The sequence below is a fragment of the Ictalurus punctatus genome, chromosome 14 (genome assembly GCF_001660625.3).
Source record: "Ictalurus punctatus breed USDA103 chromosome 14, Coco_2.0, whole genome shotgun sequence".
Lineage (NCBI taxonomy): Eukaryota > Metazoa > Chordata > Actinopteri > Siluriformes > Ictaluridae > Ictalurus > Ictalurus punctatus.
This window is the reverse complement of record NC_030429.2, coordinates 15546278-15568182: the sequence shown is the minus strand read 5'-3', so window position 1 is coordinate 15568182 and position 21905 is coordinate 15546278. Positions and strand designations below refer to the sequence as shown.

General features: G+C 37.7%; 1 protein-coding gene across 2 annotated transcripts in view; it reads left to right on the top strand.

Annotated features, from left to right (window-relative positions):
• tbc1d2b (TBC1 domain family, member 2B) overlaps positions 1 to 21905 on the top strand; it is a 26504-nt gene extending 4599 nt beyond the window's left edge. Inside the window, exons 3-14 of one of the 2 annotated variants that reach the window (XM_017485723.3) lie at positions 573 to 726; positions 3788 to 3960; positions 4172 to 4398; positions 8190 to 8537; positions 9947 to 10057; positions 10296 to 10492; positions 11347 to 11841; positions 12298 to 12415; positions 14988 to 15173; positions 16141 to 16191; positions 18294 to 18415; positions 18522 to 21905. In XM_017485723.3, coding sequence (XP_017341212.1) covers positions 573 to 726; positions 3788 to 3960; positions 4172 to 4398; positions 8190 to 8537; positions 9947 to 10057; positions 10296 to 10492; positions 11347 to 11841; positions 12298 to 12415; positions 14988 to 15173; positions 16141 to 16191; positions 18294 to 18415; positions 18522 to 18717 — 2378 coding nt within the window. In that variant the 3' untranslated portion in view covers positions 18718 to 21905. The remainder of the gene's footprint in view (positions 1 to 572; positions 727 to 3787; positions 3961 to 4171; positions 4399 to 8189; positions 8538 to 9946; positions 10058 to 10295; positions 10493 to 11346; positions 11842 to 12297; positions 12416 to 14987; positions 15174 to 16140; positions 16192 to 18293; positions 18416 to 18521) is intronic. The other variant, XM_017485724.3, reaches the window with a different exon arrangement.

The window sequence follows — 21905 nt, the reverse complement described above, 5'->3', positions numbered from 1 at the left end:
GATGTGCTGTTGCAAGATGTGGGGAAAGTCTCAGGCTGTTGCTCAGCTCACTACTGCTGTACTGGATGTCGTCAGCATGAGAAGTGACTCATTTGTGCTTGCATCAAGTGGCTTAATATTTAACACACTAGATCCTTCTCTCTGTCTCAATGTGGTTATCTTGAATAAGAATTCAGGTTCTGATAAATACACAGCAGAGTTAAACTCCATGTGAACATATGATGAAATGGCGCTATAAATACATTCACACGTTTTTCTTTCTTTTTACATAGTTACCTTTGGCTACTCTTATCAGTTAAGTTGAAAGTTGACAATGTAGACTTTACCTCTTGTGGTGCCTGTGCTTGTTTTTCTTGTTTGTTTCCCCCCCCATACTGTCTCATATTTCTTTTAGAGGTTTGAGGTAGTACAGCCTCTACTTATCACTGTTTACTCAGTCATACACAGTGCAAAACAAGCTTTTGCAACATAGTTAGCACTAGCTGTCATGTGCAACAAGGCTTATTAGTGAAAGTAGTGAGACTAGTGTAAGCCTTTTTTCAGGAGCACTAATTGTCTGCATTGTGTTCCAGATGCCATGCCCCCTGAGCTGCCTAATGAAACTATGGAGAGTGTGCGCAATGATTTCACAGAGGAGGCAGACGCTAATGGCTTAGTTGGACTCCACACTGCAAGGAACCCAACAACACATAATTTTTCCCTTCGACACTGGGGCTCTGAGCTGAGGTGAGAACCTGTGAGAAATCATATGTGGAGTAGCCTTTGTATTTGTTCTCTAAATGTAATTGTAATTAAATTATAATTGTGAAATTTACACCAGTCATTTCTGGGTACATTGTGTTGTCAAGGATTTGTCAAACAACAAGGATAGCAGTAAAACATGAGAGAAAATCATTGTTATGATAAAACACAAGAATGACAAATATATATATATAAAGTAAGTAAGTTAATACATGTCCTACCGCTGCAGATTCTGTTAAAAAATGCAAGCTTAGCATATACCATGATATTGGGCTGTTTGTACTACATGTGTACATATGTTAAAAACTTCTCTCTCTTTTATTTACACAGACTTTTCATCATTATAAGCGTAGGCATTTGCATGACTCTTGCGTTATCAATTGGTTCCCAACAGTAAATTCTTTTTTTAAAATATGTAGTCAATAGACTGTTGTTTTTCCAGTAATGTATTTTCATACCTAAATTCCATCGCAATTTGTTAAAAGTTTTGCACAAATGTGAACATTTGTCCAGTGTTGTGATTGGTGTGAGACAGAACAGTGAATGCACAAACGAAAAATTGTTGATCTTATAAAAATCTATCTATCTAATTTAGAGAGCTAATATTGTACAATTGTAAATCATGATGTAAATATAGTTGTCGGATTAAGATCTATTTCACATCTAATGTTACTGTAGTCTGTATTAAACTTGAAAAGTAATTTAGGTTTTGTTTACATAAACCATAACTAGCAATGGGTGTGTCCTCATTAGAGACAGCTAAGACTTGAAATATTGAATGACTGACATATTAGTCAGCTAGCAATTATACCCTGAATTTTCCATACAATCCCACTCCTAACTGTGTATATGGTTAAATATTTATACCTGACAGAACAAGAAAGATTAAACTTATTTGTAGACAGATGGAGATTTGGAAGATGCATGTGTAAATACTGAATTTTCCTTTTGGCTCAGAGAGAGGCTGAAACATATTACATTTGCATGACTTTAACCCATTAACCTGATTTATTTTTTTAATGTTATTAGAGCATTATCTATGGCTGCAACCAACTATTGTTTTGATAATCGATTAATCTGTCGATTATTTGTTCGATTAATCGATTATTTGGATTAAAAGGATATTTTTTATTTTCTGTATTTTTTTTGAAAAACACATTATTTCACATTCTGCCTGATGTTGTCCTTCAAACATTGTGCAAACTGAAGGCTAGGAAAAAGGTATTAAATGTATCTATGTGGGCTATGCTATACATTGTGCAAAGGATTTTAAAAATATTAACATTATATTTTGAAAACAAAAAAACAACTGATTGTCCACAAACTTTAAAGCAGAAGTTAAATCACTATATTAAAAATGCTAAAAAAAAAGAAAAACAAAAGCACAAATTAAGTTTTAACTGGTAAGAGCCTGAATGTTCTGCAGTAACACAAACATTCACTCATCTGAACACAGTAACATGAAGAAAACATGTCTGGAACACTTTAAACATTTATTTACATTTCCTTCAGAATTGTGGAATTAATTCATTATTAATTTATAAGAAGGCATAAAAGGCAGAACTATTGGTATCAGCCGATATCACTGTGAATAATCGGTTATCGGTCTTGGCTGAGAAATTTAGTATCGGTGCATCTCTAGTTTTATTCATAGAAATGCGTTTTTCCACTGTTGTGAAGTGACAGACTCAACTAATTCATAATGAAATTCGTTGTTGATTATTTTAATTATCAGTTTTATCGATTGGCTCTTGCAGCTCTAGCATTATCGTTCCTCTAACCATATTTTCTGTCTTGCAAACATGATTGTGTTTCTCTCTTATGTATCTGTTTTAAAACATAGTGAAACTTTGTAGTTAACTTCTACATGCACACATTCACTGTGACCTCAGTCAACACAAAGTAAAGCTTCTAGAAAAATCTGCCCTGATTACTCATTTTGCCTTTCTATGTTCAAAAAAAGGGTTAGACCACCAAAAAAGGTTTCCATCACAAATTATGTCTGTATTTAGAAGAAGACTGGGTAAGTAGACAGTATTTTCAGCCATTTTTGAACAAGGCAAAGCACTCATTTGGAAGTGAGAATAAAAATAAAGTGTAAAATAGTATCAAGGTTCTGTGAAAGAAATCCTTTCATTTTATTCACAGGACATGGTAGACAGAGCCGTTATTCAGACTGAGGCACATGCTTACAAGTGTAAGCTAATATTTAAAAACGACATTAGCATGATAAAGTAAAGTGATGAAAAGATGTGATGTTATGGAAGTGTAAATACCATGGCATATGCCATGCAATCTTCATAGATAGTGATGAGTTCATGGCCACTTCCTTACTGAATCAATGCACTTATTCCATAGACAGGAAGTCTGCAAAATGAATGAAAACTAAATATAATAGTATGGAAAATTTTATTCTAAATCATTCAAAAATAATGCCCAAATAATTTATAGGATGAAACACACATATGTAACATTAGGGTGCTCAGAGCGGTGTTCAGCTACAGATGAGGCACAATTCTCTTTTTTTCCTGGACTACAGTACAATGTGTGACTGGTTAGGAGGATATGTCCAACCCAGCTTTTACATGCATAATATCAGAAATATTGATAGTCATTAGTATCTGTTCTGAGTACTAAATTGTAAATAACTTCCAGTGTAGAGAGTACTACCACCAAACTCAGTATTTCTGTTGTAATTACAGGGCAGTTCATATCAGGATTCTTGTTATGCAATATGTATCACAATGTACAGTTTAAATGTGCTAACAAAAAAATGGCAGGAAAAAAAAATCAGCTGTACCAGATTAAAGAATGGTTTCCATTGATAAAAAAATGATGAAGAAAAAATGGCAACTTAACAAAAGAGATGCTCAAAATTTTCTCACAGTAGCACTTTATGATGTTACGTGTCACAGTATTGATTTTTTAGTAGTGTTGATATGTAAAGTGTTCTTGTCCATCAAAAATGAGTTTGCTGTAGCTGGAAATATAACCCCCCCCCGTCTCTCTCGCACTATGTCTGTCTCTCTGTCTCTTTTTCTATCAGGAACAGTATGTCTCAATTGCGGCCCAGCCGAGGGGGAGAAGGCAGACGCAGTGTGTTTTATGCATGCAGCAATGAGGAGTGGGAGATGGTGGATCCCCCCACTAAGGACACTCCAGAACACAAGCCTCCAGCTGAGAGTCAGCGCCGTGAGAGCCCTTCACACCTCCACAGACGTGAGAAACTGTCTTTCCCATTTACTGTTGCTTCCGACAAACTTGAACAATATTTATAGAATCTAATATATAATATTCTTTTTTTCATCACCTCTAGCAATGCAGTCATAGTAGTGATGCTTTCACATTTTTAGTATAGTTTTTTTTCTTTTTGAATGAATGTAAAAAGCACGTTTGAAGCAAACTTGTAAGATTTTGTTGCTTGGCCCAGACTCCATCGGCTCAGCGTTCACGTTTGATTTCCGGAGCCCGTCACGCATTAAGCGCCAGTTCCAGATAGGCTTGGTTAAATCGGGCCGCAGTACGGAGACATCACCGGTGGAGTGTAACGACAGTAAGGCTGTGGAGCTGCAACTACGTCTCCAGAGCCAACAGGAGGAGTTGAGCCACTTGCAGGAGGAGCAGAACCGCTTACAAGAGGAGCTCAGCAGTCAGAAGGTAAAGGAGGGAGATGGCTGAATGTGGAAGGGTGGAAATTTAGAAACTCTAAACTGCAAAGTCATGCAGTACAAGTACAGGAGTGACTGTAATAAAGTTCCCTTTGAAACATAATCCCTTGTTTTAAAATGGCTTAAGCCTAGTTCACACTACACGATTTTAAGCCCGATTTGCAAGTCGCTGAGCTCGCCGACAAAAACCCTTTGATTGGTTGCTTCTATCACAGTGGTATTATGTTCCTCATCTCTGAGCCTCTGTTATACAGTGCCCTCTACTAATATTGGCACCCTTGGTAACAAACCAAGTCATGTACAAACATGACTTCCTGTTTCATAGGGGTATAAATATGAGGTAACACATAGGCCAAATTCCCTTAGTCATTCATAACAATGGGTAAGATCAAGGAATATAGTATATACTATATTCTCTATACACTGTATAAGGCTTTTGAAATAAAGATGTTAGTGTAATAATGATAGGCTTAAGAGACTAAACCCACAAAGGGCTAATGTGGTTAACTTGTCCTTAAACTTACCATAATCAGTTCTAATTCTACCATAATCAATTGTAATGAAAAGATCAATTGACTTCAAAACAACTTTCATTTTATTTGCAGTTAAAACAGTTTATTTGTGTCTGATGTATAGGTGGAATAAAACTTATTTGTTTGATCATTAATGTAAAGTGGATTTATTTACTATTTTTTGTTGATGGTTATGCTCCTACACTATACGGCCAAAAGGATTAGGTTTAGGGTTAGTGGACAGCTGACCATTACGTTTATTGGTTAGGGTTAGGGGCAGTTTGTGGACAGCTGACCATTACGCCCATATGTGCTTTTTGAACATCCAATTTCAGATTGTCTTTTTTGCTGTTATAATAACCTTCACTCTTCTGGGAAGGCTTTCCACTAGATTTTTGAGTGTGGCTGTGGCGATTTGTGCCCGTTCAGACACAAATTACTGAGGTCGGGCACGGATGTCGGGTGAGGAGGCCTGGGGTATTCTGTGTGCTTGAGGTCAGGGCTCTGTGCAGGCCACTCAAGTTCTTCTACTCCTGCCTTTGCACACTGAGTATTTATGGACCTCTCTTTGTGCATTGGGCATTGTCATGCTGGGACAGGTTTGGGGTCCAGTGAAGGGAAATCTTAAAGCTACATCATACAACGGCATTCTAGACAATTGTGTGCTTCCAACTTTGTGGCATTAGTTTGGTGAAGGCCTACACATGGATGTGTTGGTCAGGTGTTTCTATACTTTTGTCCATATAGTGCTATTTTAATAGTCAAATTAAGATTTTAATAGAAATTTGAGATATATAGCCATACTGGCTCATGGGGACATGTAGGTATATATACATATGATTGTTTATTCAGTTCCCAGTCCAGCCATTGACTTATTGTGAATTCAGCAATATTAAATATAAAATGTGGGCCCACTGGCAGTTACAAACTTAAAAAAAAAACCTAACTAGATCTACTGTTGTAGTTTCCACACACCCTCTGTAAATGTTCCCACTACTGAGTAATGTATGATCTGTGACTGATGAGTGGCTTCTCTTGCCCATTCTGAAATGAACTCTGAACTAGAAGTCTGTTAGTTAAACTGTCTTCTGAGTCCTGCTGTCAGTTCCCTATTTGTTTTACTACTGAGACCAGATGGGGAATTCCTGTGAGTGTGTGTGTGTGTGTGTGTTAGAGAGAAAGAGAGAGAGACCTTGGGTGAATCAACATGATCACTCTATTTATAGTCTAAACTCTATTATTAAAATAAAGCATGAGCATCTGATTATTCAGAATATATGCTCCATTTCCTCTGTATGTTAGCGATCACTTGCAGTACATTCTCTATCACCTGCTAGAGATGGGAAGTTATGAAGAGTAAACTGAAGCTCTTCAATTATGCTCTGAAAAAATAATCACACATTTAACCTCAACTTCAGACAATCTTGAATTTAATCAGATCCCAGGTTTGATTCTGGGCGTGGTTTACTGTCTGAGTGGTGTTTGGCATGTTCTCCCCATTTTTGCATTGGTTGCTTAAAATTGCGAATGGGTTCGATGTGTGTAATATGTATGCATAGTGCCCCTCAATGGACTGGGGTCCCATCCCAGGTGAATTATGTCCCGCCTTGCACCTTGTGTTGCCGGTATTGTCTCCGAATCCACTGCCAGCCTGAACTAGATAAAACGAATGAAGATGAAAGACTGAATGATTTTGATTTGATTTGTTCAGAGTGAAATTGCAAATGTTGGTTCATTTCCTGTTTTGTTGTTTTGGATTTGGCTACACATTGCATTTTTTTCTGGATAGTGTTGGGAATGGCATAAAAGAAAACGTACTTTTTTCATTAGTCAGAAACTTGGTGATGGAAAATGTGTGAGCAGTTGATTGGGAGCATGTTTAAATATCATGGAGGTCTGTTGAATACAGAAAACCAGAATGTTTTTTTATGCAGTGTTTCATAATAAATATATAAATGAATAATGATCTGAATGAGTATTTTGGTAAATGTATCCAGTACTTATTTTGTGTTATTTGGCCAAGAATTGTATTTCTATGGTAGTTTAGCAGCGTCACAAAATCCTTTATGCAACCCATAAAGCATAACATTTGTGCTTCCACTAAATAGGAAGTGAATCAGGGTTGAATTGTGTTCTCTCTGCAGTTGAACCATGCTAGGGTTAACATAGAAGAGGAATTAAACCACTTTTCACAAATGGTATTTTGGTCCACACTAGAGTGTGATGACTTTTTCAGACACACCACAGATATTTAGTCAATTCTTTGCTCTTAAAAATTTATTCTAGTTCATGTCCTTTGTAGCTCATTGGTGATAATGCCTAGTTTGATAGAGTTCATTCGAACAGATTATTTTGCAAATGAATGTGACATATGTCTGTATTATACTGGGAAATTATGTAAGGTGGGATAAAATAGGCCTAAGAGATGGTTAAGTTAATTTTCTTTTTATTTAAATTACATTTTGTGCACCAAGGGTTAGATTGACTAACCCTTTACATTTGATTAATCAAATGTTAAAGGCTTTTGTTCCCATATTTGTGTGTCATTATAATTGCCCCTTTATGTATTTCTTCATTGGTGGCTTAGCAGTTAAGACTCTGGGTTACTGATTGGAAGGTCGGGGGTTCAAGCCCCCAACACTGCCACGCTGCCACTGTTGGGCCGTGAGCAAGGCCCTTAACCCACTCTGCTCCAGGGGCGCCGTATCATGGCTGACCTGCGCCCTGACCCCAGATTCCTGACAGGCTGGGGTATGCGAAGAAAACAATTTCACTGTGCTCTACTTTATATGTGACCAATAAAGACTCATTATCATTATAAAACATTCAGTCTACAGAAATTAGACTGAATCTACCCCCCCACCCCCCACCCCCCCCATAAATAAATAAATATATATATAGAGAGAGAGAGAGAGAGAAGCGCATACACAATTTCTAAGTTGTGGTATATGGTTGATCTGATCCTGATAATGAGACTGTACATGACCATTGACCCTTCTAGTTTAAGTGTTTTTCATTCTTAGTCAGCACAGATTGTTCACAGAGACCACTGGAATTCAATAGTAACTGAAATGGTTAGTACATCTACAACTAACTGGTGTATTCTCATGACCTTTGACTCCAGAAGATCTTGATCAGTAAGCACAGAGGAATCGCTGCGTTGTCTTGGTCGACTCTCACTTATTGTGAGTTCAGTGTGTGATGGGTGCTCTCAGAGCCTATAGCCAGATCAAATAGTCTGATGAAGAGATTTCTCCTCTTCCACTAGGAGCTAGTGCGTCTCCTGCAGCAGACACTGAGGACTGCTCAGTGTGACCGCTGGCCAGGGGAGATGGACATGGCCGGGGCATTGACTGAGCGAGATGGTCAGATCCAGGCGCTGTGTGGTCACATGGAGAGACTGGCACTGGAGAAAGAGAGCCTGCAGCAGGAGCTGAAGAGCCTAAAGATCAAAGTGGGAGAGATTAATGATCAGTTAGGAATGCTGATGGAAACAATCCAGGCCAAAGATGAGGTCATCATGAAGTTGTCACAGCAGAGCCAGGAAGGGAGCAATGAGGCAGACGAGTGCAGCTCTCCTTTATTACGGGAAAGGCAAGAGCTCTACCATTTGAGGGTAAGCACACCTGCTAATATTAAGATTAGATTACAGTATTATTGACATTGTGTAGCTGATACAAAATGTATTATGGTACTGTACATCTCGCACATAAATAAGGCGCAAGTATCTGGTAGAATATAGTCAGGTCCATAAGTATTTAGACAGTGACACAATTTTTGTAATTTTGCCACTGTACACCAGCACAATGGATTTGAGATGAAGCAATGAAAACATGATTGAAGTGTAGACTTTCAGCTTTAATTCAAGGAGTTTAACAAAAATATTGCATTAACCATTTAGGAATTTTTTTCCAGAGCCCCTCCATTTTCACAGGCTCAAAAATAATTGGACAAACTAACAATCATATATATTATGATTATTTTTAATACTTCATCTGGAAGCCTGTAGTCTGGAACCCATGGACAGCACCATATGCTGAGTTTCCTCCCTTCAGATGCTTTGCCAGGCCTTTATTGCAGCTGCCTTCAGTTGCTGCTTGTTTGTGGGTCTTTCTGCTTTCAGTTTTGTCTTCAGTAAGTGCAAAGCATACTCAATTGGTTTGAAGTCGTCGTCAGACATTTAAGAACATTTCATTTCTTTGCCTTAAGAAGCTCTTGGGTTGCTTTCACGGTACGTTTTGGGTCATTATCCATCTGTACTGTGAAGCGGCATCCTATCAGTTTTGCAGCTCTATACGCTTCTGTATTCTTCCTGCTACTTCTATCAGCGGCCTCATCATCAATAAACACCAGTGACCCAGCTCCTTTGGCAGCCATACATGCCCATGATGTAACACATCCTCCACATGTTTGACAGATGATGTGGTATGCTTTGGAACATGATCCTTTCCTTTCCTTCTCCATACTTTTCTCTTTCCATCATTCTGGTACAAGTTAATCTTGCATCAGAATTGGTCAGGGTTTTTTTTTATTTTTTTTATTTATTTATTTTTTTTATAAAAGCAAAGTCTGATCTGGCATTTCTCTTCTGCTTATCAGTCAATTGTCTGATTACTTTTGAGCCTGACAAAATGGACGGACTCTGTCAACTCTTGATTGCTTAATTTCAAATACATTGTGGTGGTGTACAGATGGGAGACTTTGACTCCCTCACCATCATCATAACAACAGTTGAGGGAATATCTTTTGGAAGAATGGTGTTCATCCATCCAGTAAAGTTCCAGAGATTAGTAGAATCTGTGCAAAGGTGCATTTAATCTGATCTGACAACTGTCAGTGGTTTTTCCAAAGGCATATTTATAAAACATTTATAAATTTTTCAGCAGTGCTGCATAGCTTGGTCAAGGCAGTTAAGTTTCCAATTTGTCCTACAAGATTATGAGAGAGTCCAGATTTCACTAGAAGCAATGACCAGTCTGTAGAATGATCATGTCATAAACATTCCTGGTTGTTCTTGTGTTTCAGGACAGCCTTCAGGGATACAAATCTCAGAATAATTTCCTGAACAAAGAAATCCTTGAATTGACAGTGTTACGAAGGAATGCTGAAACTAGAGAGAAGGTCCTAGAGGCAAAGGTAAGTAAGGGTGCATGTGTGTATTGTTGTTGTCTTTACCAGTACAGAAAGTTACAGGGGGAAAACCTTGGCCCCCTTTTGCATATTTTAGACTCCAGTTTGCCTTTTTGTTTTGTTGATTCAGTATCGTATCACTTCCCGTTTTGGAGTGGAAGCATCTGTATAGTTTAGTCATTTTTGCCATACTGGCTACATCTCTGCCATCTTTAATCTGCACATTCTCTCATTCTCAATGCAGTACAGTGCTCTGGAGGCCAAGCTGTGCCAGGTGGAGAGTAAGTACCTGGTGCTCCTGCAGGAGGTGAAGACTCCGGTGTGCTCCTTATCCGAGCAGAGCTCAAGCGGTGATGTCATATCTAGACTGCTGGAGGATGCTCTGCAGGTGGAGAGCTCTGACCAGCAGGAGCACACGATTCTTAAGCCCCATCCCGTCAGGTAAAACAACTCCCAATTTGTTGTCGGGGTATATTTATATTTTGTATATATACCGGTTTTAAAGTCACATTGTCAAACGATAATGTGACTGTATGTTCAACTGTAACTTCTACTCTTGTTTCAAACCGCGGTATAAATTATGCCTCTTGTCTCACATCCTTGAAGTCACACCTTGATACAAATTAAAACTACAAAAACATTTTTAAAAACATGATCAAACAAAACAGGGTTACAAATTTGTTGTAAAAAATGTTTTACTGTGAGAATATTTTATATTTAACACAAAAAAGCACATGCTTACTTCCAAATGCAAGAGAATGAAATTTAAAGGGGAAACCATAGCAGTCACCCACTAGCTTATTCAGAGGACTGAAATTATTTTAATAGAAACTAAAATAACAAAATCAAATATTTTAACCCTCCTATTATGTTGGGAAAAAAACATTGTTTTGTTCCACATTTTAAATACACACAAAAACAGCAAAGAACAGCTTAAAACAGTAAAACTTTATTATGGCTTGTCCGAGATGAGCCATACAAAGAAATATTTGCATAGAAGTTCATGACCCTAAATGAGGAAAGTAAAAAAAAATTAATAGAGAAAAAAAGAGATTAACCAGTATTTCAGACATCTCAAATGTGGAAATGGGTCAAATTGACCCATAACACATTTTTAAAAACATAAGTACATATAGAACTATATATTCTATCTCTAAAATTGAGCTTCAGACGAAAACTTTAAATTAAAACTACATTTAAAAACAAAGCTAAAAAGAATCTGTGTACACATCTGCAAAGTTTAATTCAAGTCAATGAAATAAAATGTGCTGATGTGATTCCTCTCTCCTTCTCAGTGAGTACGATGTATATGGCTTCAAAACTGTTCCAGAAGAGGAGGATGAGGAAGAGAAGCTGGTAGCCAAAGTTAGAGCTCTAGAGCTCAGGTCTCTCTCTCTGACTGACCAGGAAGTGTCTGTTGGGGTGAAGTGGGAAAACTACCTGGCTGGAACCATGAACAGGGAGATGGTGCGCTCTCCAGAGCTGAAGGCTTTAATCCGGAGCGGTGTGCCTCACGTGCATCGCTCCAAAGTCTGGAGCTGGTGTGTTAACCTCCACGTGAAGAAGTTTCGAGAGTGCCAGAAGCCAGATTACTATGAGAGCCTGTTGTGCACAGCGAGGGACAAACCTAACCCAGCGTCTAAACAGATAGAGCTGGACCTGCTGCGCACGCTGCCAAATAACAAGCACTATGCTTCACCTTCAGCTGATGGCATCCAGAAACTCAGAAATGTGCTGCTGGCCTTTTCCTGGAGGAACCCAGACATCGGCTACTGTCAAGGACTCAACAGGTAAACATACTCGCAAACAAGCCTGCTGTCCTCCAAAATAGTTGTTAATAATGATCATTATAACATTATGTATATAACATCCTTGATACACTGGTAATGTAGCCCAAAATTCTTGCTATATGTTCAAATAAACAGGGTATCACAAACAGGAAAAGAAAATAAGCAAATAAAATAAAAGGAATAACAATATGAAATAATGTGTATATTACTATGATATAGAAAGGTATCATAGTACAAGCAAAAATAAATTATGGTTAGAAGTAGTAACAACAGATTTTCTAATGCATGCTATTTTTTAAAGCTGCTGTTTGTGTATTGTTGAGCTTCAGATAAATTATTGCAAATCAGCATTTTTATATTTCTACAGTGAGGCAGTAAAGGCTTCATAAGTGGCTATAACTCTTTAAACTATTTCTGCATTGTTTTCCCTTTCCCCCTGCATTTAACTCCTTTCAGGCTAGCAGCCATAGCTCTTCTCTATTTGGAGCAGGAGGAGGCTTTCTGGTGTCTCATCACCATTGTGGAAGTTTTCATGCCACGAGACTATTACACCAAGACGCTCCTCGGTTCACAGGTACTATTAAAAGCCTGCACCCCCACTGGTAATTTTTTTCCCCTATTTTCACTATGGGGAAAAATCCCAGAACTACTGCCTGGAATCAGTTGGAGTTATTAACATGTGACTTAGATGACTGTGATTCATTAAGTGTTTCATTCATAAGTTCTGTATGTGTTCTGCGTAATTCCCATTATTATGGATGCTTTTGCACTATAGTATGTTATGCAGTGTCACAGCAATACTTCCTGTTACATATGATTATGTAAGATATTTAGTATGTGTAACCTGCTTAGGTGAATGAGCACAATGTCATGGAGCTTTTCTTAATCCTAGTATGAGTTTTTTTACTTGGATATGGTGTGTTAGAATTCAGGCAAGTTGGAGTACATTCCCTGAAATGTCTGTGGGAAACAGTGAGTCATCACAGTGTATCAAAACTAAGGCCAGGAGATGTGTTGATATACAGCATAATGTCATCACTATCTACAGGGTATAAAGGTTGAGTTAGAAAAATTCAGGACTTCATTTAAAATGTGAAATATGATCCAAAGTGGTATGAAATATTTTATATTTTTTTGTTTTAGTCATGGTATTAGTTTGCATTCTAAACTGTCTGCATAATGCTGTTTTTTGAGGAAATGTTTTCACCAGTTGATTTTGCCAGGAACGAAACAATTTGCTGCAGTGTGACTGAAGCAATACTGCACTGTTCAGCACTGTTATACTGAATATCAGCTGGTCTATGATTAGGTTGTGGTTCCACCTAAAAAAATTGTTTCATTATAATTTTATTAGCTAAAAAAAAAAAAAAGAATTTCCATTCAACACAACAGCTGTTTCTCAACCAGTTGTTCCTTATTTACAGAAAGTTTCATTATCTCCCACCTTCTCTCTTATTATCTGACAATTATGCGTTATTTTTTAATTAATGTCATTTCTCAAATGTGTGTGCACTCGTTTGTGATGCTTGTGATACAGGATGTGTGCAATTCATCTATTATCATCACACCTTAACCAGACTGATGTGCATAGGAAAATGCCCCAGGAGTCGTGTACTTCTTGTCCCAATTTACATTACTTGACCAAAACAAATTATCCAGTTCATTAGCTTTGAATGTGAGGTGAGATGTGAAAGACTGCTAACCCTCTTACCCCTTAGTTCCCACAGTATTATGTCCCACAACCCTATATTCCCCATAGAAACAGCACGCCAACCCTGAGTTCCCAGGCCAAAATTGGCCCCAAAATCAACATTTTAATTTTAACATTTTTAGGCCTTGAAACAACTTATAATAATGTATTTGTGTAATATTACTTTGAAAATGAAGCAGTTCAGTGTTTTTACTCCACTTGGAGCACAATTCTTAACTAGAGAAATGACGAAAAATGCTCGCTAAAATCCTTCTACTCCTTTAGAAGTACCATACGAGCATCAGCGTGGTCAATGCCTTTGAATAAATTCAAGTAAATAATAAATAAATAAATAAATAAATAAATGCATTTTAGTGCCAAAAGTCAAGTTTCTGGTGATAATCAGACCAGCAGGTAGTGTTTTCACGAATGCACAGAAATGGTCCCATTATGACTCCAGACCCCTGCAGTGTCAGTCGCACTGGTTGATTGTGAAGATGAAGACAGATCAGGGTCTGAATCAGGAGAGTTTGCGTCTCTATCAGTTTCGGTTTCAACATCGCCTGAACTTTCACTGCTGTCACTATCTAGAATCCTCGCTCTCGCCTGTGTAACTGTGTATATTTTCTTTTTTTTTCACTGTTTTAAATGTACCTGTGTTCACTTTAGGTGTAACTTTAGCTGGAACACGATTAGCTTTTCGCTTTGGCATTTTTAGTTCACTTCTATTATTACACCAATACTCACGCTCGGATCTTCATCGTAATGCCGGCATAATAACATAATCACGTTGTGACGTCATGACGTCATCAACCTTCCGGGTTAAAAAATAATAATTAAATAAGTAAGGAATCATAGCAGACTAATGCTGGTACACCGGCCTTACGAGGATAACGTTTACACTGTAAAGCCGCTATATCGGCCTTACGGGTATTTGGCATAGACGACCAAGCCGTATATCGTCCTTACGGGAATAGATCAAAGACGGGCAAGCCGGTTTTTTGGCCTTATGGGTTAAGAGGGTTAAATAATGAGATTGCAGATGGGTCTCATAAAGCACATCTCATTCTATTTTGTGTTATGCTTTCTCCTTCAGAAAGAGATGGTCAGTTAGACAGAACAAAATAAAGCAATTGATTTGGTTGGCTTTAATCTATTACTATTAGATTTTGTATATGGTATTTGTGTAGCCTTAATGGTGTTAATGATGTGAAGTGCCTCAAATCATTTAACCCCTAAAACTCCCAGGATCTGTTAGTGGGAGGGGGATTTAGCATTCCTGGAGTTTCTGAATAATGTTTTATTCACCAAAACCCATCCTTATTCCATGACCTCATGGTCCAGTCTGATGCATCACTAATTAGTTAGTGCTTATTTGAACACTATAGTATAACCAATACGTTAGATTTATGATGAAATACATGTATATTAACGCAGTATATTTTTTGGTCTGCAGGTGGACCAGCGTGTGTTTAAGGACCTGATGAATGAGAAGCTGCCGAGACTTCATGCTCACTTTGAGCAGCATAAAGTGGACTTCTCCCTGATCACCTTCAACTGGTTCCTGGTGGTGTTTGTTGACAGTGTCGTCAGTGACATCCTCTTCAAGATATGGGATGCTTTTCTCTACGAGGGACCAAAGGTAAGAATGACTATCTGAACATCCACATTTTGATGTGGAGCACGTCTGAGTGTAGCACTGACAAGGTGATGATACGTGCAGCATGTTGTGTATGACATTAATATTCTGCTATAACAGTATAGATATTGACTAGGGTACATTAGTCAAACTGTGTGATCAGACTGGTTACCTCATGATTGACGTTTATCAAAATACCAATCAATCTTATTTCCGTCTATTACCTTCTGCCCGATCAGGTTCCTTATAGTAGTCCTCGTCTCTTTTGTGTTTGGCGTAGCATCCTGAATTTCACTTTTTTTTTCTTTTCACAATCACTCTCTCTGTACTTTTGCAAAATGTAAGATTTTGTAATAATTTTATTCTCTAATTTGTTTTAAATTGTCATTTAATACAGTGATGCCATGAAACTGATATTTTTTAGAGTAGGTTAAAAAATGTGAAACACCCTGTAGTGATGTAAAAATATTACACTACATGTTATTGAAAATGGGGAAACTTACTTTTCAAGCCAAATCTACAAGTCTTTTAAAAACAGATTTCCTAACTAGAGATTTTTAATTTGAATATTTTAATGATATTTGAATGAAAATCTCATGATCTTGAACAGTATGGTTATCCTAGACTTTTTCTTACTGCCACCCTTAGTGTAGACATCAGAGTTTCCGTTCGCCGGCTGATTGACTGTAAAAATACAAAATGTCTCTGTCTGCGTAAATATTTGTTTCCACATTCTCCTGAAACATGTACTCTGATATGTTCACACTATCCAAATCATTCAACCACACACACATACACACGCGCACACACGTCTTTGTGCTGGTCGTCTCTCTCTCTCTCTCTCTCTCTCTCTTTCTCGCTCACTCGTTACGGATGACACTGAAAGCACAAACAGACGCACATAAGTACACTCTGGCTAATCCAATCATGTGTTACCAGCCGATTCGCCCCGCCTTCTCTCCCTCCACAGATGCCGCTCGACCACGCCCCTACCGCCACACGACGCAAAATAAGTACCGAGGTGACCAGTTCTTTTTCTGTTTGTCCGGTAAACGTCATCATTCCCAGACACGTTGGCCAGTACCAAAATTCTTTGGCAGAAACTCATATTGGTGTTTTGTGCGTGTGTGCGTGTGCGTGTATATAAGCATAGGTGTCTGTGTTCCTATGGGTAGTTGCCAAACAAGATCTGTAGATAAGAATCAATTGTTCTGTTTGAAAAGTGTTAACAGAAAACTAATGCACAGACTATACTTAAAAAGCACTTGGATTAAAATGGCAAAATGCCAAAGAACTGATGTTTATTTTAAGAATGCCTGATCCATGAGGTTGTTTAACATGGTGCGCTGCAGTAAACATTGGATTTCTCTGCAAAATTGTTTTGAGCCGCAATAGATGTACCAGGATACAGGCTTAGATCAGCTGATTGTACTTGTTTTTATGTCCTGAACTATTTAACTAAGGCCACATGGCTGTTTCATTGCAAACATTTCATCTCAGCATCTCATCCCAACATCTCCCAATTGCACTTGCCACATTTAGAAAAAAAATTCAGCAAATTCACCTTGCAGTAAGTAATGAATTCCTGTTATTATTATTGTTGTTTGTTTGTTTGTTTGTTTGTTTGTTTGTTTAAACAAGCTTACACAGTTAACATTGTCACCTCACTAAGTTTTGTTCAGGACCATATGTTAGGGGTGCACAGTTAACTGTTTGAGGCACCAGTATTTGAATATCATATCACCATTCTTGTATTCATTCTGCCCTGTGTCCATATAAAGTCAGCAATAAAGTATGAAAAAGAAAAGCGAATGAAAAATATAAATGTCTTGCTACTTTGGTGTGAAAACCTTAGGAGTGGGTGTTATTTATTCTTATGCAGGTGAGAGGGGATAAAGTGGAAATTTCCAATAATGTTTAGTACAGCTCCTTTAAATGTCTTTAGATTACAATGAAAACCATTCAGTCTTTGCAGATTACACCTATTTTATATCAGATAGAACACAAGACACGTCTCACCCACTCAGCAGTGCTTTTCATTTTATGCAGCCGCTTCTCTTGCATAGAGCATTCATGTACTCTTCATTCACATCAGTTTGAACAGATGGCAGATGTGCACTGCTGCTGTGGGGCTAAAGGCTTACCGACATTCACTGAGGATGACATTCAGGTTTCAAGCTGATCGTCTGTTTTTATTAGTTATGTTCATTGTTTCTCTATTTTACATCTGTCCAGTGTAAACACACTACCAACAGAAGAGAAGCATAATGCCATGGAAAAATGATTCTGGATTGCAGAACATTAAAGCTATTATTCCCCCTCACCTAGAAGTTAATCAAATATTCATTCATTCATTTATCTCTTAGACATATGAGTATTTAAAATTAGGTTGAGGGCCTCATTACTTTAACCATGTCAGTCAGTTGGCTCATGTTACACATGATCATAATGCTGATCAAACCAACATACTGTTGAGTTATGTTTCCAAAAAAACAGTAAACAGTCACTAAAAAGTACGTGTGTGTGAGAGACATGAGGTATTTTCTCAAGTGCTGTTCCACCAGGTAAGTGATCAAATCATTTTCAGTTCCTGTTCTTTATTGGGGATTTGTACCGTCTGTGTTGTCGGCATTAAGTGAAATGCATCTCATTGTGGTTCAAGTGTTGGATTTCATGACAATCCCACAGTGTTGTTTCAGATGTAGTGGTATGTTTTGTATTTTGAACGCTTCCTTTTTCTCTCCTCATTTTCCTCTTTTCATCTCCCTGGTACAATATGCCCATGACACTCTCCAGGACCTCTGTGTACTTTGTGGTAATCTGTATCAAGGAGAGAGTTCATGTTCTGCTTAACAGGGGATGTCGCTTTGTTACTGAACCTGAGGAGAACATGCAACAAGTAACTTGAGCTCAGGATCAAACTGGAGACCCTGGATGTGTCAATAATGTGTCCAATAAATTTATGACAGCTAAAACAGGAAATAATGGATGTCCTTCAAGAGCTTGTTAATGAAGTTTGTTTTTAAAAAAAAATCTTTCATTCTTATCAGGGTGTGCGTGTGGAGGATTCTTAAGAACAAATGAGAGAGAGCCACATCTAACTTTCTTTATTTACTTTGACAGATCATTTTCCGCTTTGCCCTTGCTCTTTTCAAGTGCAAAGAGGAAGAGATTTTGAAGTTGCAGGACCACATGGCCATCTTTAAGTATCTTCGATACTTCACACGGACAATTCTAGATGCAAGGTGACGTGTTTCTGAGCCCCCAACAAACAACACATTTTAATCAATCAAATTCATAAACCTCTGATGTTTAGATTAAAGAAGACTCAAATATATTTTTCTCTTGCAGAAAGCTGATGAACATGGCTTTTGTGGACATGAACCCTTTCCCCTTAAGGCAAATCCAAAACCGTCGCACCTTTCATCTGGAGAAGGTTCGACTGGAGCTCACGGAGCTGGAAGCCATTCGCCAGACATTCCTACGTGAGAGAGAGACCTCCCAAAATGGACGCACGCTTATCAGTGATGATGAGGAGGACAACTGAATCCCTGCCAATCAGCAAAGACACGTGCAGCGGTGTGAGACAGTGACGTGCCTCGTTTTTTATTAGTTGCACCCAACATTTTGTTTATAGAGATGTAGTGTTTGGGGCATATATTTATAATAAGTGATCTCTTCACGTGCTTGCATTGTGGTCCACATGAAGCAGCCATTTTAAGTGTAGCAGTATCTTTCCTTCCTTTTCCTTTTCAAGAGTTGTCAGTGATGGTTGATCTTTTGTTATAGTTTTCTTACATATCACCATAAACAGTCCGCACATTGATAAGCAAGATAGTATTTACTAGACAAAAATTTTACTTCAGAAAAGTTTAACTTGCGTATGTCGCGCTGGACATGCAGTGCAGATACACCAGTGTTCTCGTGATCAGACTTCCATGTCTCACACTTGCGTTTATTGATTTAGCATTGACTGTCACTTGTTTACTTTTTTATATCATTCTCTTATTAGCACTGTGCATTATTCTCTGTTCATGTTATTTCATTCATTCATCTCCAGTAACTCCTGGTTAGCATCACTGTGGATTCAGGTAATATCCCGGAAACACTGGCATGAGACTGGAATACACCCTGAATATGCTGTCCATTACAGGCCATCATGTGCACACACTCACACACACACTCAGTGACTATGTTTACATGGACAACAGTAATCTAATTATTGACCTTACTCTGAGTAAGACAATAATGTGATTAAGGTGTTTACATGAGTCGCTTTTAGAATACTCCTGTCATGTACCCATTTTACATGTTATAGAACATAGAGCGATTAACAGCACACGTCATTGTCACCGCGCTACACCGTCCGACGTCCCTCCAGAATTTCACATATCAACATACAGTTCGTCTTCGTTATGGTACCGTATACAGTTCGGGTGTTTTTATTTAAAATTGTTATGAACGCTTTAAGTGCAGTTAATTATTTGTCATGCTGTACGTGCAAATAGACGACTGCTTGAAGCCGTGGGCTGCGTCCCAAACCGCGTACTTACCTTCTATATAGTAGCGGAGATACATGTATTTCGTCTACTACAGTCCTATAGTAGGCAAGTACGCGGTTGGGGACGCAGCCGTGCTCTCCGTAAAGTCTTGAGCACTGCCGTGTGTGTACGTGTCCTGTCACAAAATGCAGTGAAAACACTCACATGACATTAATAATGTGATTAAGGTGTGTACGTGTCTGTAATACACGTCCATAATGCGACTAAAACGGGAGTACTCCATATGTCTTAATTCGATTAGTGTTTACTTCGAGTATGACCGTAATCGGATTAAGGTAATTAAAAATTGCTGTTTATATGGTAGTTTCTTAATCAGAGTATTGTCTTAATCAGATTAATATTGGATTATTGTTGTCCATGTAAACGCACTGACTCACATAGAGAGGCAGTCTAGAGTAGCCAAATGGCATGTTTTTGGGAGATGTAACACCGGAGAAAATCCACAGGAACACTGGGAGAACATGCAAACACAGACATGGTGCCACCATGCCACCCATTATTCTTATTATGCTTGTGAAATTCAGTATTTCAGGTTTTGATTGTGGTAAATTTTCTCGGTACTTCTGTTGCTGTTTTCCTTTACTTATGAAGCACTTAAATCACTTTAAATTATGGACATTCAGCTAGTTCAGGGAAGCTGAAGATGCTGTAGGTTGAACAGAGAAGTAGTGAATTCTCTCCTGTGTGTGCATGAAGTATCTGCAGAAGCTCAGTGTAAATTCCTGTCTATAGTCATGTGATGACACTTAGCTGCTGGAAAACAATCCTTAGACAATGCATATCGTTTAGTCTGTCAGAGCCATGCTGCTTATTTCTGCTTGAGTGACATTTCTTTGTTAGCAGTCAGCTGGGTTTGGACCAGTTTGAACCTTCATCTGTCAAGATTCAGCCATATATGCACTGCTAGTGCAGTTTTAGTTCTTTTCATAATTGGCGGTTATGGCCTTGAATTTTAATGCAGCATTGTGAATACAAGTTTATAGAACTGAAAACAATTTCCCATGTATTGATAAAGTTAGAAACATGAACACGACAAACAAGCCTGTGTTTTGGTACCAATTGAATGATCTGAGGTTTACCACCTTCTACCACAGGGAGCAGTATTTAGTCTTTTTTTATTTTTTATAATAATAATAATAATAATAACAATCATAACCATAATAATAATAATAATAATAATAATAATAATAATAATAATCAGTTATTATGTGCAGCATTGATACACATTCCATTCCTCATACGCATTGCTTATTTTTAGTCTTTCGTTAAATCTAAAAATGAATTTACATGTTAAGGGTCTATGTGATGAGGGACAATGAATGTTAGCTTATTGCCCTTTTATAATGCTTTATTTTCTATATTTTGTTATTCTCTCTATCTTTTTTAATTATCTCTATCTTCTGATTTAATTTACATTTGTGACATGACATGTATACTTTGTATGAGGAGTATTATATCCCTTTTTTACTTTGATATGTGCCAGTGTTTTTTCACAGGTTGTTTCACACCTTACAGGTTGTCCCTCCCATCCCCTATGTTTTATCAGAAAAAGATCAGTACTTAACCCGGTGTATTTGATTTCCTTCTGATAAGAAAAAATAACTTAATTGACTCTTTATTCAAAGCTGTGAGTGAATTTTTTCATTGAGAGCTGGTCTCTCATGATTGCCATTTATATTTTGGGCATTTTTGTAGGATTTTGATCAGATCTAAAAGTTCCATCGTGTACTTATCAGTGATTAAATTACTTTTTTTATATCTGTATTCCCTACTTAATAGTAATTTCACTTTTCATTAAGGACATTTGCTGTCCACTGCCCGTGATATCTGGCCAAAAACGTAACCTTCCTAGTTTTTCCTTATCTTTTAAGTATTTTCCATATGGATTACATGTAGGCCTTGTTTTTAAGCACATACATTTTAATATTATCTAGTCCAGCCTTTTCTACTGCTTTAATTGAATAAGCTAGCATGTCTCATTTGCATTGTTATGACTCAGCAATGCATTGCACTGCTATATCTGCATAAATGTATATCTATTACTTCTATATATGAAACCCATTAATAAATCCTTTTGTGCATTTAAATGAATCAAGTATTTCATAGTGTAATCGTTTTTTGTCTTATTCTACTCAAGTGGCCTGATCAATAAATTTCCTCACCATAAAGTGCA